The 18871-nt window shown below is 45.7% G+C and overlaps 1 protein-coding gene and 1 long non-coding RNA gene across 3 annotated transcripts; one reads left to right on the plus strand and one right to left on the minus strand.

Moving 5' to 3' along the window:
• Positions 1-4541: 4541 nt before the first annotated feature.
• Positions 4542-10661, minus strand: SPR (sepiapterin reductase). Its single transcript, XM_036906464.2, has 3 exons — positions 10262-10661; positions 9402-9692; positions 4542-5336 (listed from the first exon to the last, which is right to left on the minus strand). Exons 1-3 carry the CDS (start codon positions 10581-10583, stop codon positions 5146-5148), a joined length of 804 nt encoding a protein of 267 aa, XP_036762359.2. The 5' UTR covers positions 10584-10661; the 3' UTR covers positions 4542-5145.
• A 59-nt stretch (positions 10662-10720) lies between these two features.
• LOC118923061 (uncharacterized) lies at positions 10721-18329 on the plus strand. 2 transcript variants are annotated; one of them, XR_005029028.2, is made up of 3 exons: positions 10721-10813; positions 11200-11428; positions 17671-18329. It is a non-coding gene; the product is annotated as an uncharacterized LOC118923061 (long non-coding RNA). The 2 variants fall into 2 exon arrangements; XR_005029029.2 differs by having other exon boundaries at positions 10756-11104.
• The last annotated feature ends 542 nt before the right edge of the window (positions 18330-18871 follow it).

Consider the following 18871-nt stretch of genomic DNA (forward strand, 5'->3'; position numbering starts at 1 on the left):
TTCTCTCGAGCTCTCTCCCTCCATCTAAATCTGTCTCACTGTATTTTCAGATCTTTCTGTCTCTGCCCATTTTCCTCCCTGTGTTTCTCCATCTTCCTCTCACTGTCCTGCTCACCCTGTCTCAGCCTCGCTGGTTCTCACTATGTCTGTTTTTGTGTCTTGGCCTGGTTGCTCCAGAGAGGAGAGGAGACCTGCTTCCTCTCAACCCCCTCACTTTGCCCTGGTCCCTTTCCAGTCTCACGCAGGCAGGCCACAAGGATGGACCCTTAAAGGAAGCCCATTTTGTTCTAGGTAACGATGTAGCTGTCCCTGCCCTGTCCACAGGCCTCCTGGTCAGGGAGATGGGGTGGGGGAGTCTGGAGCTCTTCTGGCCTAAGAGAGCAGCCCCCCAGCTTTGGTCACCATCTTCAGGCCTGGCCTTCTCCTAACGAGCCAGCTCACTCTGACACTCATCATTGTGGGCAAATGAACATTTTAGAAGTCAATAGCGCAGGTCTCCTTTGCTTCCCCAAATTTCCCATCTCCTTCTCCATGTGCCCAAATCTCACTGCAGACCAAGCCTAGCTATGCCCCCAAATCTGACCTCAAATCTGGACTCACAGCGACCCTGACCCTGGCCACATATCAATTCTTAATTTTGACCTCAGACAACCCTAACCCCTAACCCTGACTCTGTCCCCTGAACTTCTCCTTCTCGGAGGAGCTGCCTCCTTTGATCTCTGCCAACGTCTGTGCTCACAGCTCACTTTTTAATACTCTAGTCCAAGTGGGGACACACCTAGAGCCACCAAACTGGATCTGGGTGAGGATGGGGCAGTGGGGAGTGATTTTTTTTTTTAAACTTGCCAGTTATTCTGGCACAGGTGAGCCCCGCCCTCTTCCTCAATACACACATTGAGGCTTTCCTTTAGTTTGAAACCCCACATAGAGATGCCTGGGCTGGGTAGAGGCTGTCTGCAGAGAGGAGACTTGACACCTAGGCAACAGTCAGCACAACCAAGCCCTTTGAAATGCTTCACGACACACCTGGCACTGGGCCACTACACCATTTTCACTCACTTGCTTGTGCACTCTCTCATTCATTCTTTCATTCACTCATTCATCAAACACTCAACAAGGCCTCAGTGGGTTAGGTGTGGGTAAGGTCTGTGGGATATATACAGCCTCTTGAGTCTGAGACCTTGGGTCCCTGGGGTCAAGCTGGGGCTTGGAAGGGCAGGGCCCAGGCAAAAGGCCTCTGTAGCGGCTAGACCAAGCCTTGAACCGGAGTATGGGCCAGACAGATGCTTGCAGCTGCAGGAGGAGGCCCCAGGTCTGGGCAGGGGGAGTTCGGCCCCTCGCTTCCCAGCCCTGGTGTTGGGGATGGGAGACATGGGCCTGTGGGCTGACAGATCACTATACAGCTTCCAGGTCAGTCAGCTGGGGCATCACTCTGAGCCTCTGGGGGCGGGGCAGGGCGCCTCAGGGGCAGATTCCTCAAAGGGAAAAAGGAACTTCTTCCACCCTCCCTCCTCCTGTCCAGCAGGCACTCCAGGGCTCTCAGCGCTCACAGGCTCACTTGAAGGGCAGTTAGGCCTGAGGGGAATGCACAAGAAAGGGAGAAATGGAGACAAAGAGCAAAGTAGGGGAGTCTTGCTGGGAATTAGCAATAATTCCAGGTGGGAGTGGGGAGGTGGGTTCTCTCCTAAAGCCTGAGGGCAAATCCAGCACTCAGCTCTGCCTTCCAGCCCTGCCCGCAGAAGACCTCGGGATTGGCTCGGTGGAGCATGGACGGCTCACTCCCTCTTTTCCTCAGCCACACTGTAAATAACCCTCACCGGATGGCCTGATGCTGCATGGTCCTCAGCTAACTTCTCTGCAAGCTGCCGAGTGGCTTCAGGTGCGCTCCCTCCTCCCAGACAACCCAGGTCACTGAGAGGTGTCACCCCATGGGGTCCCTGCTCTGGAAGTGCTCTTCACCTATCTTCTGGTCGCCCCAGGGGACCCCAGTGGTGAGGGAGTGCTGCTGGGCACTCCTGGGCATATTTGCACAGGGGTGTGTACATGTGCTACAGGAGTGGGGATTACACATACACATGGTTAGCAGAAGAGGCCACGTGCTATGGGGAGACACTGCACGAAGTAGGCTGAAGGCGGTATCCCAGAGCCCAGCTCTCTGAGACGAGATGTGGGGAGATGCTGGCACAGAGCATGTCCGTGAGGAGTGGTTCTGAGCGGGGAGGCAGGAGCAGCTGGACACCTCTAGGCTTGGCTAATAATGGAACTCAAATACCAGCCTGCATTGTATTCACAAGATAAAGGACAGGAATTGGGGGGTGGGGAGGAGGCTCCTGCCCAGCCTAGTCCCAGCTAGTCATGCTCACAGACAGAGGTGCTGGAGCTCCCTGGGATGGGCCTGCAATACTCCCCTCACTCCTCTGCCCCTCCCAGGCTGGCTGCTGGCCCTCAGCTCAGGGGTATTACACACAACCTAACTGCCCAGCTCCTTCACACCAAAGACAGCCTTGTTTGTCTTTTGGCTAATCTGAGGCCCAGCTCGACCTGGCAGCTGGGCATGTGCAGGCATGTATTGTGTATGTGCTTATATGTGCTCCTGTGTGTGCTAGCCAAGGCCAGGCCACGCATGCTGGGAACACAGATGGTTAGCCCCTGGAGGCTGGCAAGAGGGTCCCTGCACCTGTGGTGGGGGACACATGGGGAGGCTGAGTCCAGGCCAAGGAGCAAGGCCCGGGAAATCCCTGTGGCCAGAGCGCATATGTCACTAAGGGCACCACACGGACCCTTTCTGCCCCGGAGGCCTCCAAGAGTCCAAAAGCCTACAGTACAGGGAGAAAGACAGGACTAGGGTCATTCTCAAGGCTCTTAAATTCCCGGGCTCAGAGGGGACGAGTGTCAGGCATGGGAGGGCCTCGCCACCTCGTGGGGACATGAGGTACTCCAAGCCCTGGCCAACCAGCCCGATGGGGAGGGAGGGAGCCCACCCCGACAGGGCAGCCAATGGAAACTGTGCACTGACGGCCCTCACTCTCCCATGGGAGCAGGAGGCAGGCTGAGGACATCTGTTCAACGCCCACCATGCAGAAGGGGCAGCCCAGGCTGGCGTAGCCCCTCCTGCAGAGGCAAACCTGATGCCATCAGATGCAGCCTGACCACGTTTGGAACACCTTGGGGAAAGGTTTGCAGGAAGGAATATTACAGCTCATCTGTTCTAAGGAAACTGAAGCCCACAGAGGCAGTTGCTCTGCTCAAGACCCTACAGTGTCTCTGTCACAGAAGGAACTGGGACTGAGGGTGTATTTTCCGGTGGGTCTGGTGAGCCCAGGATGTGCTGTCTAGACTGAAACCCAGCCTCACGGAGGCCCAGAATAGGGGCAGCACAGTGACAGTTCTTGCTGCAGGTCAGCAAGGGGGAGGGCATGTGGGCCACATGGAGGAGATGTGGATCCAGGTGGGGTTCCAGGATGAGATGACCTAGATCTTAATATTGAAAGGCAGTAAGTGTAAGTATCTCTGGGGCACTTACTGCAATGTGAGCACTGTGCTAAACATTCCAAACATTAAATCATTTGAGGGAGGCACCATTATAATCTACATTTTCAGCCCAGAGAAGCACTTTGCCCTGGGTTACCAGCTGGTGAGTAGCAGAGCTGGGATCTGAGCACAGTGAATTTGACTCCAGTGAGGGCAAAGTCTCTGCTGGGTGAAAAAGCAGCATGAGTTGCTCTTTTCCTCCTAGGGAACCTCGCTGGACAGGGCCAGTTCGGGCCCAGCGCGGGCCTCCAGTAGCAGGAGCTACTGTGGCTTCTCCAGGAATGGCCTCGGTACACCCTCTGCTGCACGCAAGGAGAGGAGAGCATTCCCTGCTGCAGGATTGGATGAGGCACTGAGTCCTGGAGATGGTAGGCAGGAACCATGGTGTCTCCTCCCACGTAAGGGTCAGGGGCTCCCAGCGGGCTGCTATAGAACGCCCCCATTGTGAGCGCCCATCTAATGACCCACAGGACGGGTTTGGTCAAACCCCTGGTTTCTCAGGGCTTCCCTGTTGGAATCTTGCCCACTTCTCCCAAAGGCCACCCCACTGAGGACCAGGACCAAGGGCCAGATGGGCATTGCCAGGAGGGCCCACGACAATCACTCCTGAGGAGCTGGGATCCATTCAGAGCATAGCCATGTGGGCAAGGGGTAGAACTGGGAATCAAAGAGAGCCAGGGAAAGGGCCCCTCCCTCTGGCTGAGTCAGGGCCTGAAGGCTGGATACCACACATAGGTCTAGGGTGGGGAAAGGGTAGTACAGACCAGGGTCAGTGTAGGCAGAAGCATGAAGAAGGGACAGGCGCCTGGGCACCGTCCATCTTGGCCAACTATGAACCTGGCTTGCCGCTGTGTGGGGCTCAGTGAGAAGAGGCAGGCAGCCCAAGCCAAGTCCCCAGGAAATAAGGGCAGCACCCCATGTCTGGGTTAACTGCCCCGGGTATGCCCCCAGGGCCAGCAAATGATGGAGTCAGACATGGGTCCTCTAGCAGAGGAGAAAACATGCACAGAGAAAGGACAATCCATATTTTATTTGTATCTGCCTTTAACATAAACTCTCAGGAGTTCCTTCTCCACATCTGCAGAATGGCAGTATGTTCTGGAGGGAGGAAGCATCAGAATGAGGACATGAAATTCTACAGAAGGTCCTGCTACCCTGGGTGAGGGGCATCTCTGCGGGCAGGAATTCGCACTGTGCCCCGTCCCCTTCAGGCCATCTGTGAGTCTATATAAGACTTCCGATTTAACGCTAGCAGACCCCATGGGCTGGCCATGGGCAGGAGACCCAACCTCCTCTCTTCAGTGTTTCAGCTTCTTGTCCTGCTCTTCCCATCCCTCAAATTCTATTCCTGGTGAGACAGAACACCAACAATCATAACTTCTCTCTCCCCAGCCTCCTCTCAGCTCAGAGTGGTCATAGACTTGTGGGAACTGGGAACTCCAGCGACCCGCGGCCCTCACAGCTGGCTGGATCTGAGGGCAGGATAGCAAACATGAGTGCTTAACTGGGTGAGGCAGAGCTGTCAGTGCCACTGGCAAGATGTGGGGAGGCACAGGGCTCCTGGGTGTGCCTGGAAGAAGGCGAAGAAAGCTCCAGGGAACCGAGGATGTGGGCTTATTTGTCATAGAAGTCAACATGGGCTCCAGACTTGAACACGTCCTTTTGCAGCAAGCTTAGCAGTTTCTGGGCTGATGCCCTACAATCCACAAGCTCTCCCTTTGTCTTCAGCTCCTGCAGACTTTTTCGCAAGTCTGGGTCCACAGAGGTCTCCCGGGCCAACTGCTGCATGTCTGTGTCCAGAGGACCTAGGGGATGAAGAGCAGGTGAGGGGACCAGGCAGAGGCAGGGGCCCCTGCTATGTGTGTGGAGTTGGGTAGAGTCAGGTCTGGCCAGAGACAGAACCTCATCTTGTCTGACAAGTGTGGTCAGGGTCACCAAAGGCTCCATGGTCACTAGCGAATTCCAGACTCAAATTCCAATGCCCACTGACAATGGTCCTTCCAGACCTCCATGTCTAAAACCAAGCTTATTGTCTCCTGTCCAACCAGTACATCCTCCTGACTTTTCCACTTCTACTGATGAAGCACTCTTCTGTAATCAAAACTTCTCTTACCTTTTCTTCCCTCCCTCCTCTGCCCCCAGAGCCAACCAGTTACCAGGTAGGACCCTTCTACTTCTACACACCCTGATGATCAGGCCCTTTAGACAACCCTATATCCCTGCTTCAGCTCCGCTATAACCCTGTTAAATTCACCTTGCTAAAACATCAATGGAGTAAGCAAAATGGTGGCATAGGAATTTCTGGCACTTTCCTCACCACAGGAACATCAGTTTGAACAACCAACTGCTCACAAAATTACAATCATAATAGCCAAGTATTCTAGGTTGAGAGATTACACTACTTAGGTAAGGCATAGATATAAGAAAGGATGTATTGAGGAGTGTAGGAAAGATAGTCACACTACCCCCATGACCACCCCCTCAAGCCAGACAGCCTAGTGCAGAGACACCCTCCTTGTGGAAGAGTGAAGTGAGTACCCAACTTTCCTGGGAGCCGAGAGCCAGCCCACCCCAGCACCAGGCCAACTCCCATGGCCCAAGGGGGCTCCCAGACTCAACTAAGCAGAAGAATCACTGAACTAGACAGGTCATTAGAAATCATCCATCAGAGGAATAAGAAGAAAAAAAGAATGAAGAGTGAAAAAAGTGAAGAAAGCCTATGTGAATAAAGGGGTACCATTAAAATAAACAATCTATGCATTATTAGGGTCCCAGATGGAAAAAGGAGCAGAAAGAGTTAAAAGAAATAATGGCTAAGAACTTCCTAAATCTGGGGAAAAATTTGTACACCTAAGTTTTGAAGCAAGTAAGTCACCCCAAAATTTCAGCCCCAAATGATCTTTTTTTTCCCAAGACAACAGAAGTAGAGAGTTTCACTGGTGAATTCATCTTGTTTTAATGTTGATACCATACTGTTCTGATTACTATTGCTTTGTAATATAGTTTGAAATTAGAGGGCATAATACCTCATTTCATTTTTCTTTCTCAAGATTGCTTTGGCTATTTGGGGTTTTTTTGTAGCTCCACACAGACTTTAGGGTTGTTTGTCCTACTTCTGTGAAAAATGCCACTGGAATTTTGATAGGAATCACACTGAATCTGTAGATCGCTCTGGAAAGTATGGAATTTTAATATTAATTCTTGCAATCCATGAGCATTTTTTAAAATTTATTTTTATCTTCACTTTTTAAATTTTTTATCATCTTTTATTTTTATCTTCTTCAATTTCTTTCATCGATATCAATGTCTTATGGTTTTCAGAACACAGGTCTCTTAACTCCTTGGTTACATTTATTCTTAGGTATTTTCTTCTTTATGACGCAATTGTAAATGGGACTGTTTTCTTAATTTCTCTTTCTGCTAGCTCACTAGTGTATAAAAAGGCAACTGATATTTGTGTATTGATTTTGTATCCTACAACTCTACTGTATTCCTTTATTAGTTGATATAGTTTTGGGGTGGAACTTTACAGTTTCCTATATATAACACTGTCTTCTTCAAATAGAGACAGTTTTCTTTCTTTCCAGTTTGGATGCTTTTTATTTTTTCTTGCTTAGTTGCTCTGGCTTTGACTTCCAAAACTGTATTGAATAAAAATGGTAAGAATGACTCCCATGTCGTTTCTGATCTTAGAGGAAAAGCTTTCAGCTTTTCGCTACTGAGTATGATGTTATCTGTGGGCTTGTCATAGACAACCTTTATTACATTGAGTACATTCCCTCTATACCCACTTTATTGAGAGGTCTTTTTTTTTAATCACAAAATGAGTGTTGAATTTTATTAGATATTTTTTCTGAGTATCTATTGAGATAATCATATGGTTTTTAGCCTTCATTTTGTTAATATGGTATATTGTATTGATTGATTTACCATCTTTGCATTCCTGGAATAAATCCCATTTGATCATGTTGATGATGGTGCATGGTCCTTTTAATATATTATTATATTTGGTTTGCTAATAATTTTCTTGAGGATTTCTGCATCTATGTTCATTAAGGATACTGGCCTATAATTTTCTTTTCTTGTAATGTCCTTGTCTGATTTTGGTATCAGGGTAATGCTGGCATCCTAAGATAAGTTTGGAGAGTTTTCCCACCTTTACATGCATTCATTGGGAATGTCGTCCAACTGCTGATATGGAAGCAGCCCTCAAGGTCAATGTCCAGGTCAGGCACATCAAATAAAGTCATTTCTGGCACGCCACCAGAAAGGAATTGCTCCCTTCTTGAACTCTTTCAGGCACTTTCTGTTCTTGCTACAGGAACCACAGTACCTTTAATTTGGGAGTTAATGGGCCTCAGGGACAAAAAAAGTCAAGGAACCTCAGGATTGGAAAGAGAACCACCTCCTGATCCTCAAATTTTTTCAGCCATCTGTGCATTCCTGGTTAAGTGGAGACTTGCTACTTTTCCAAACAGCCCATTCCATCTTTGGAAACCTGTTAGAACATTCTTCCAGAGAGTAAAATGAAAACCCAACTGGTCACAGCCTTCATTTGGGTCCTAGGGACCTTAAAGAAAGTTCAATTTCCTCTTGATGCCTAGGGTAGCCCCATGAGTACTAACCAGTGACATGACATTCTGGAGTCTGTTCCATTCCTGGTTGTGGTTTTCATTTTCTCTATTTTTTTTTTTTGGTATTACTAATCTACAAATACATGAGCAACATTATGGTTACTAGACTCCCCCCATCATCAAGTCCCCACAACATACCCTACATTTTCTCATTCTTGACTGAGTCCTAGTCTGAACTCAGAGTTGGGTGCTGAGTTGAATGTTGGCTGCAAGAATAACTGTGTATATGTTAGGGAGAAAGGGAGCACTGGGAGAGCATGAAGAAGTAGAAAGAACAGCAAACATGAACTTGGGAGGCAAGGTTTGATACTGGCTTTGCCACATCTGGGCTTTGGCCAAGTCATTCTACCTCTGTGCCTCCCGAGTTCCAAGGGGAATAGAATATTGGATCTCCTGTTAAGTTGCTCAGACATTATACAATGGCTATGGCAACACCTTCTAATCGCAGCAGCTTCAAGTCTAGAATAGAAAGAAGTCTCACTTTAAAGAAAGGGACATATGACACCATGGCAGAGTGATGAGAAACCAGACCAAGTGTCACAAGCCCTCTACCTTTTACCGTTCGTGTGGACAGGGGCCCTGTAATATCTATCCCAGCACTGCGCAGTATTCTAGCACAGTTTAGCAAGGGATGGTCAGCATTCAACAATGTCTGTCTGCTCTTCATTCAACTATCATTTACTGCAGACTGACTCTGCACTGGGGTACTTCACTAGGTGCTGTGGACATACAGGTGAATAGTGCATAGTCTCTGCCCTCAAAGCTTTCCTATCAAGAGAGGGAAGTAGAAAAGTGTACATATGAAGATAACACAGTGTGGCAAATACTATATAACAACTGGAAGTGATAGCAATTGAACAATAGTTAGGGATCATTTTCACATATATTACTCATTCAGTCTGCCAGACTGCCCTGTTGAGACAGGTAACATCTTCTCTATTTCACATGAGGAAATAGGCAGACAGGCCTGGAATTCAAACCCTAATCATCTCTCAAACTAGTATCTCTGACTTCTAGCCCCATCCTCCAGTCAAGACAGCTCCCCACTCTCTCCTTACCCTCTAACTACAAGTCCCTGCCCCTGCCAGCTCTAACTTCCTTGGAACCTGTATGTCCCTTAAGGAGTGATGGGTTATGATTTAGGGACAATATACTCTGTGGGTCCTTTCCTGGAGGGAACAGACTATGTCCCACCAGTTGGGGGACAGGATTGGCAGTAATGCAATTGCCACCTACCTGGGGCATAGCTCAGCACCCTCACACTAGGTTCCTCTGCGGCCAGGACCTGGAACATCATGTCCCGGGCAGCCTTCCCTGCACAATATAGTACCCATCCCTTGAAGGGCTGCAGGGCACACAGGGATGAGATGTTAACCACAGTCCTGCTGAGGCCAGGACTGTCTGGGAAGGTCTTCAGGATGCTGGAGGTCAGGCATAGCGTGGAGGTCAAGTTCAGAGCCCAATAGCTGTTCACTTCAGCTGGGTCATCCAGGTTCACGAAGCCTTTGGACACATCCCCAAGAGTGCCTGAAAAACCAGACCTTAGGAATCACACAGTGCAGGCAGGGATTTCTCTTCCTCCTACCCTCTCCAAATTCCTCTAGACACCCCCTTCCCATCCAGACCTAGAGGGTGCTCCTTCTAGTGCTTCTGAAGATGCCTCCTTCTTCCCAGCACTGTAGACAAAAAGACACACTGGGGAACCACTCACCCAGCCTGCGGACAGCGAAGGCGCACGTCCTGCTTGTAACTGGGGAAGAACACTGGGGACCATTTGAGAAGGAGAATTTACTTCTGCTGGGAGACTCCATAACCTGAATCAGGCCGCCAGAGGGCGCCGAGTAAGGCGATCAGGAAAGTTCTAAGGGCGTGTGGAAAACCTGCAGTGGGTGGCAGGCATGAGCTGCCCCAACGACACCCGCTCTTCCTCCACACCTCAGTGAAACAACCAGGACTTTCGGGTGCCTTTTCTAACTCCTAGTGGTCAGCTTTACAGTTCCCAGCGATGGGGGAAATAAGAGGGTGGAAGAAAGGGAGGCTGGACGGTATTCGAAACGCTCAAACCAAGTGTCCGCCCTCGCCTCCGTAAGTCTTACCAGCGTTGTTGATAAGCAGCAGTCGCTGCAGCCCCTCGGGCCCGGGTAACCCTCGCAGGGTGCCGAGCAGCTGCTGCACGCCGGCCTCGGTGCCCAGATCGGCGGGCGCCCGCACTACGCGCAGGCCAGACTGCTCGGCGCCCACCTCGGCCTCCAGCTGCCGCAGCGCCTCATCGTTGCGGGCGTTTAAGACCAGCAGGGAGCCGGGCGACAGCAGCCGAGCCAGGAGCGGAGCCAGGGCCCGGCCGAAGCCGCGGGAGGCCCCGGTCAGCACGCACACGGCGCGCCCCAAGCCGCCCTCCTTGCGGCTGCCAGCCTCCATGCCTCAGCCAGCGGCCGGCGGGCGGGCGGACCCGAGGGCGGAAAGCGGACCCGGCCGCCAGGGGGCGGGGCAGTCCCGGCGGGAGGGGATGCGGGGGGAGCAGGCGGAAGCCCCGGCGCGGGGAGGCTTCCGGCCGCGGCCTCCCGGGACTGGTTGCTTGGAGGCTGGTGGCGGAAGTGGAGGCGCGTAGCTGTCGGAGTCCGCGCTAGGGCCCCAAACCGGGGGGGCCGGTAAAGCCGCCCCCGCGGGAAACCCTTTCCCCGGCCGGAGTTCGGCCTCATTCCTTGCCCCGCAGTCTCGCACCTTCAGTCCCCGGCGGGGACGTAGTTTCCCAAGTTCAGCCCTCCTTACACAAGTGCCCTCCTCCAGGTCAGGCCATTTTACTCCGTGCTGGACATCCCTGTACGTGGCCTGCAAAAGCCCCGAATGAAGCCCCTGCTATTATAGGGCTTCGGGAACTGACCGCCCTCTAGTTAACACGAGCTACCTCCCAGGGAACTACAGTCGTCCCTCCAAGTGATGTAAAAACCTCTTTTAGCTTATTAGGCTCTCGGCAGCTTGGTGCGCACCCAGTTCCCTACCGTTCTGAGGTTAATGTCTACTTCCGCCCCTACAGGTGTGTGTTCCCAGGATTCTGCACCCACTCAAGCTACACTCTTCCTAGCTGACAGTTCCATCTACCCCTAGCTTCAAGTTTATGCAGACTATCACCTAAGTGTGTACTTCCAGCCTGTGCTTCAGAAAACCCACATTTCCGGTTTTTTTCAAGGAGAGAGGAAAGATGGGAAAGTTGGCAGACAGTTACAAATGTTTAAAAGCAGTGTCTTCAGACTTTAGCAAGGGCGGTAAGTAACCTCTGAACAGAGTAACTCCTCACAGGGCTGTTCTCTCCCCTTGAGGGTAGAGAGCAAACTGGCCTTTCAAGGTGCCTGGAAAACTGCGTTTTGCCTCCTTGTGCTGTGGACTATCATTACCTGCACAAAAACAATTTGGGAGGAAGCTTTTGTCAGTATAAGTGCCTTTACCACAAACTTTTTGTAAAAGGTACAGTTCAGACTACATCACTGCGGAACATACTATAAGAACAAATCAAATTATCCTAATGTTGTTACAAGCTAAGATATTCAGTGCTATAGAGATGAAGTATACATTCAAGGAAATTAAAGGGAAAGTCTATAAAATTGAATTTGAGTTGGAAGCCAGAAAATTGTAGAATTTATTGCAATTTCATTTATACAATAACACCAAAAAAACATTTTTCTCTTCTGAGTGCATTAGTTCTCCACCACCCCTAACTGACCTTTTTAAGAGTTCTCCTGCCACAATGGCAGAGATTAAAGTAGTACCCAGATAAAGTTTACAGTTGTGTTTTATTTGGTCCAAATATGACTGTTTTTTTCCTTTTAAATTTGGGGGATTTTACATAGTGTCACAATTTCCAACTTCTTTTGAATAATGGAAAGGTCTGGCAAACTGGGTTCTGGATGAGTTAAGCAGCATCACCTCTTGGGAAGGAGGCTGGCTGTGTACTCCAGTTTGCCAAGACCCTTACCACCCACAGGTGTAGGCACTGCATTTCCTACTCTTGATGCAAAGCTGAATTCTCACCCAGTGGCGATGGTCAAAACATTTAATGGCCAGGGCTTTGTGCTGGAAAGGTGGGCCTGGGGAGGAGTGAGGAGAGTTTTGATATTTTAACACAGATAAGATTCTTGTGTATGTGTACATGATTTAAGCTGCCCTGCTTTTTACTAACAATGGAAGATAAAGATTTATTTTTTAATTTTTTATTAAGGTATTATTTATATACACTCTTATGAAGGTTTCACATGAAAAACCAAGGTGGTTACTACATTTACCCATATTATCAAGTCCCCACCCATACCCCAATGCAGTCACTGTCCATCAGTGTAGTAAGATGCCACAGATTCACTATTTGCCTTCTCTTTGCTACACTGTTTTCCCCGTGATCCCCCACACCAAGTGTACTAAACATAATGTAAGATAAATTTTAGCCGAAATAAGCAGGCGAAGAGTGGCAACAAAGGGCCAGGTAGTTTATTTGAACACAAACACCCAGGCGAGATTTTCCCAGCCTACAGAAATAGAGTCTGAGGAATTTGCACGCGTAAGCAGACAGGCAGCGAGTTTTTAAAGAAGGTAGGGGGAGGCAGAGCTTAGATTTACAGCGGTGCGAGGATTGGCTAACGTAAGGCACATTTTTCAGGTTGGGAGGGGGCAACAGCCGGGAACTTTGACACGTCATCAGGGTCTGACGTGCTTGCTCCTCCCATCAGTGCTCTCAGCCTTACACATAATACCCCTCAATCCCCTTCTCCCTCCCTCCCCACCCGCCCTCCCACACCCCTCCCCTTTCATAACCACTAGTTTCTTCTTGGAGTCTCCGAGGCTGCTGCTATTTTGTCCCTTCAGTTTAGCTTCGTTTTTATAGTCCACAAATGAGGGAATCATTTGGCACTTGTCTTTCTCTGCCTGGCTTATTTCACTGAGTATAATGTCCTCCAGCTCCATCCGTGTTGTTGCAAATGGTAGGATTTGTTTCTTTCTTATGGCTGAATAGTATTCCATTGTGTACATGTACCACCTCTTCTTTATCCATTCATCTACTGATGGACACTTAGGTTGCTTCCATATCTTGGCTATTGTAAATAGTGCTGCAATAAACATAGGGGTGCATATGTCTTTTTGAATCTGAGAAGTTGTATTCTTCAGGTAAATTCCAAGGAGTGGGATTCTTGGGTCAAATGGTATTTCTATTTTTAGTTTTTTGAGAAACCTCCATATTGCTTTCCACAATGGTTGAACTAGCTTACATTCCCACCACCAGTGTAGGAGGGTTCCCCTTTCTCCACATCCTCACCAGCATTTGTTGTTCCTAGTCTTTTTGATGTTGGCCATCCTTACTGGTGTGAGGTGATATCTCATTGTGGTTTTAATTTGCAGTTCCCTGATGATTAGGTGATGTGGAGCATCTTTTCATGTGTCTGTTGGTCATCTGAATTTCTTCTTTGGAGGAGTGTCTGTTCAGCTCCTCTGCCCATTTGTTAATTGGGTTATTTGCTTTTTGGGTGTTAAGGCATGTGAGTTCTTTATATATTTTGGATGTTAACCCCTTGTCGGATATGTCATTTACAAATATATTCTCCCATACCGTAGGATGCCTTGTTGTTCTCTTGATGGTGTCCTTTACCATACAGAAACTTTTTAGTTTGATGTAGTCCCATAAGTTCATTTTTGCTTTTGTTTCCCTTGCTCAAGGAGATGCGTTCAGGAAGAAGTTGCTCATGAGTATATTCAGAAGATTTTTGCCTATGTTGTCTTCTAAGAGTTTTATGGTTTCATGACTTACATTCAAGTCTTTAATCCATTTCGAGTTTACGTTTATGTATGGGGTTAAACAATAATCCAGTTTTATTCTCTTGCATGTAGCTGTCCAGTTTTGCCAACACCAGCTGTTGAAGAGGCTGTCATTTCCCCATTGTATGTCCATAGCTCCTTTATCATTTATTAATTGACCGTATATGGTTGGGTTTATATCAGGGCTCTCTAGTCTGTTCCATTGGTCTATGTGTCTGTTCTTGTGCTGGTACCAAATTGTCTTGATTACTGTGGCTTTGTAGTAGAGCTTGAAGTTGGGGAGCATAATCCCCCCAGCTTTATTCTTCCTTCTCAGGATTGCTTTGACTATTCAGGGTCTTTGGTGGTTCCATATGAATTTTAGAACTATTTCTTCCAGTTTGTTGAAGAATGCTGTTAGTATTTTGATAGGAATTGCATTGAATCTGTAGATTGCTTTAGGCAGGATGGCCATTTTGACAATATTAATTCTTCCTATCCATGAGCATGGGATGTGTTTCCATTTATTGGTATCTTCTTTAATTTCTCTCATGAGTGTCTTGTAGTTCTCAGAGTATAGGTCTTTCACTTCCTTGGTTAGGTTTATTCCTAGGTATTTTATTTTTTTTGATGCAACTGTGAATGGAATTGTTTTCCTGACTCCTCTCTCTGCTAGTTCATCGTTAGTGTATAGGAATGCCACAGATTTCTGCATATTAATTTTGTATCCTGCAACTTTGCAGAATTCAGATATTAGATCTAGTAGTTTTGGAGTGAATTCTTTAGGGTTTTTTATATACAATGTCATGTCATCTACAAACAGGGACAGTTTAACTTCTTCCTTGTCAATCTTGATGCCTTTTATTTCTTTGTGTTGTCTGATTGCCATGGCTAGGACCTCTAGTACTATGTTGAATAGAAGTGGGGAGAGTAAGCATCCTTGTCTTGTTCCCGATCTTAATGGAAAAGCTTTTAGCTTCTCACTGTTAAGTATAATGTTGGCTGTGGGTTTGACATATATGGCCTTTATTGTGTTGAGGTACTTGCCCTCTATACCCATTTTGTTGAGAGTTTTTTTTATCATGAATGGATGTTGAATCTTGTCAAATGCTTTTTCAGCATCTATGGAGATGATTATGTGTTTTTTGTCCTTCTTTTTGTTGATGTGGTGGATGATGTTGATGGGTTTTTGAATGCCGTACTATTCTTGCACCCTTGGAATAAATCCTACTTGATCATGATGGATGACCTTTTTGATGTATTTTTGTTTGAATTCAGTTTGCTAATATTTTTTTGAGTATTTTTGCACCTATATTCATCAGGGATATTGGTCTGCAATTTTCTTTTTTTTGTGGTGTCTTTGCCTGGTTTTGGTATTAGAGTGATGCTGGACTCATAGAATGAGTTTGGAAGTATTCCCTCTTCTTCTACTCTTTGGAAAACTTTAAGGACAATGGGTATTAAGTCTTCACTAAATGTTTGATAAAATTCACCAGTGAAGTCATCTGGACCAGGGATTTTTTTTTAGGTAGGTTTTTGATTACTAGTTCAATTTTGTTGCTGGTAATTGGTCTGTTCAGATTTTCTGTTTCTTTCAAGCCTTGGAAGGTTGTATTTTTCTAGAAAGTTGTCCATTTCTTCTAGGTTATCTAGTTTGTTAGCATATAATTTTTCATAGTATTCTTTAATAATTCTTTGTATTTCTGTGGTGCCTGTAGTTATTTTTCCTTTCTCATTTCTGATTCTGTTTATGTGAGTAGACTCTCTTTTTTTCTTGATAAGTCTGGCTAGGGGTTTATCTATTTTATTTATTTTCTCAAAGAACTAGCTCCTGCTTTCATTGATTCTTTCTATTGTTTTATTCTTCTCAATTTTATTTATTTCTTCTCTAATCTTTATTATGTCTCACCTTCTACTGACTTTGGGCCTCATTTGTTCTTCTTTTTCTAGTTTCATTAATTGTGAGTTTAGACTGCTCATATGGGATTGTTCTTCTTTCCTCAGTGTTAATGGCTGCTGACTGATCAGGATGATGGTGTTTGCTGAAGACTGGAGTGGCAGTGGCGATTTCTTAGCTTAAGATGACAGTGAAGTTTGCCTCATTGATCGACTTTTCCTTTCACAGACGATTTCTCTGTTGTATATGATGGCATTGGTGGCATTTTACCAACATGATAACTTCTTTCAAAATTGGAGTCAGTCTTCAAATCCTGCTGCTGCTTTATCTTAAGTTTATGTAATAATTTTAAAAATCCTTTGTTGTCATTTCAGCAATCTTCACAGCATCTTCATGGGGAATAGATTCCACCTATAGAAGCCATTTTCTTAGTTCATCCATATGAAGCAGCTCCTTATCCATTCAAGTTTCATCATGAGATTGCAGCAATTCAGTCACTTCTTCAGGCCCCTCTTCTAATTCTACTTCTCTTGATATTTCTACCACATCTGCAGTTACTTCCTCCATGGAAGCTTTGAACACCTCAAAGGGTTGGAATCAACTCCTGTTTGCAAACTCCTGTTAATGCTGATATTTTGACCTCTCCCCATGAATCATGAATGTTCTTAATGACATCTAGAATGGTGAATCCTTCCCAGAAGGTTTTCAATTTTCATTGCCCAGTTATATCAGGGGAATCACTTTCTAAGGCAGCTATAGCCTTATGAAATGTGTTTCCTAAATAATAAGATTTCAAAATCAAAACAACTCCTTGATCCATGAGCTGCAGAATGGATGTTCTGTTAGAAGTCATGAAAATAACATTAATCTCATACATCTCCATCAGAGCTCTTGGGTGACCAGGTGCATTGCCAGCAGTAATATTTTGAAAGGAATCTTTTTCTGAGCAGTAGGTCTCGCCAGTGGGCTTAAAATATTTAGTAGATCATGTTGTAAACAGATGTACTGTCATTCAGGCTTTATTATTCCATTTATAGAGCCAGGCAGAGTAGATTTGTAGCATAATTCTTTAGGGCCCTAGGCTTTTTGGAATGGTAAATGACCACTGGCTTCAACTTAAAGTCACGAGCTGCATTAGCCCCAAACAAAGTCTTGGGTAGAGACACCCAGAGAATTAGATGGATTAGTGGAAGAACAGAGGGATGACTAGGTGACCAGATACATGCTAAAGCAGTTATAATAAGTTGTTAACAGTAAAATCTAGCAATTCCATTCCTAGGTATCTACCCAAGAGAAATGAAAACATATCTCCACAATGAGTCATTTGAAAATGTTCACAGAGGCATATTCACAATAGCCCAAAGTTGGTAATAATTTAAATGTCCATCAACTGGTGAGTGGATAAACAAAATGTGGTATATACTCATATGATGGAATGTACTCAGCAATAAAAAGGAACAAAATCCTGATGCATGCTACAGCATAGGCAAATCTCATGAAAGAAACCAAATACAAATAACTACATATTGTACGATTCCATTTATATGAAGTTTCTATAAAGAGCAAAACAATAGGGACAGAAACCAAATCAATAGTTATCCAAGACTGAGAGTGGAAGCAAGAATTAGCTGCAAATGGCATGAAGGAACTTTTGGGGGATGAGAGAAATGTTCTAAAACTGGATTGTGGTGATGGTTGCATAGCTGTAAGAGTGTTACAGTTTTAGATCTTAAGTTTAAGTCGATCCATTTTGAATTAATTTTCTGAATTATTTTTTGTTTATGGTGTGAGGTAAAAGTCCAACTTAATTTTTTTTTCTTTTTTGGCCTGTAGATATCCTGTTTTCCTAAAATACTTTGTTGAAGAGACTGACCTTTCTCCCATTGAGTGATCTTGGCCACCCTTGTCAAAAATCAAGTGGCCATAGATGGGAGGATTTATTCTGGGCTCTCAAGTTTATTCCTTTGGTCTATATATCTATCCTGTGCTAGTACCACACTGTTTTGACAACTGTAGCTTTATATAACTTCCTTTAATTTGTTCCTTTTCAAGCTTGTTTTGGCTATTCAGGGTCCTTTGAAATTCCATGTTAATCTTAGGATGGGGTTTTCCACTTTTGAAAAAGAAAAACAAAAGGCAAAAAAATGCCATTGGACTTTTGATATGGATTACATTGAATCTGTATATCAGTTTTCCAGCCCATGAACATGGCATGTTTTTCCAATTTTTTAGGTCTTCTTTAATTTCTTTCAGCAATGTTTTGTAGTTTTCAGTGTGTATCATTAGTTAACTTTATTTTTAAGTATTTTCTTTTTGATACTATTTTAAATGGAATTGTTTTCTTAATTTCCTTTTTGGACTGTTCATTGCTAGTATATGAAAATGCAGATTAGTTTTATGCATTGATTTTGTATCCTGCAACTTGGCTCAATTCATTTATTAGCCCTAGTATGTGTGTGTGTGTGTGTGTGTGTGTGTGTGTGTGTGTGTGTGTTTGTGTGTGTGTGTGTGTGTGTGTGTGTGTGTATGTGTATGTGTCTGTCTGTATTCTTAGGGTTTTCTACAGATAAGATAATGTCATCTCTGTATACAGATTAACTTTACTTCTTCCTTTCCAATTTGGATATCTTTTATTTCATTTTCTTGCCTAATTGCTCTAGCTAGAAATTCCAGTACCATATTAAAGAGAAGTGGTGAAAACAGGCATCTGTGTCTTTTTCCTGATGTTAGGGAAGAAGCTTTCAGTCTTTTACCATTGAACATGGTGTTAGCTGTGGGGTTTTTTTTTGTATATGGCCTTTATCTTGTTGAGGAAATTCCCCTCTGTTCTTATTTTGTTGAGTGTTTTTATCATGAAAGAATGTTGGGTTTTGTCAAATAATTTTTCCACACCAGTTAAAATAGTCATGTGGGTTTTTCCCCTTCATTCTATTAATGTGGTATCTTACATTGATTAATTTTCATATGTTGAACTAACCTTATTCCTGAGACAATCCTACTTGGGCATGGTTGTAATCCTTTTATTGTGTTGCTG

This window comes from Manis pentadactyla, chromosome 2 (genome assembly GCF_030020395.1).
Source record: "Manis pentadactyla isolate mManPen7 chromosome 2, mManPen7.hap1, whole genome shotgun sequence".
Lineage (NCBI taxonomy): Eukaryota > Metazoa > Chordata > Mammalia > Pholidota > Manidae > Manis > Manis pentadactyla.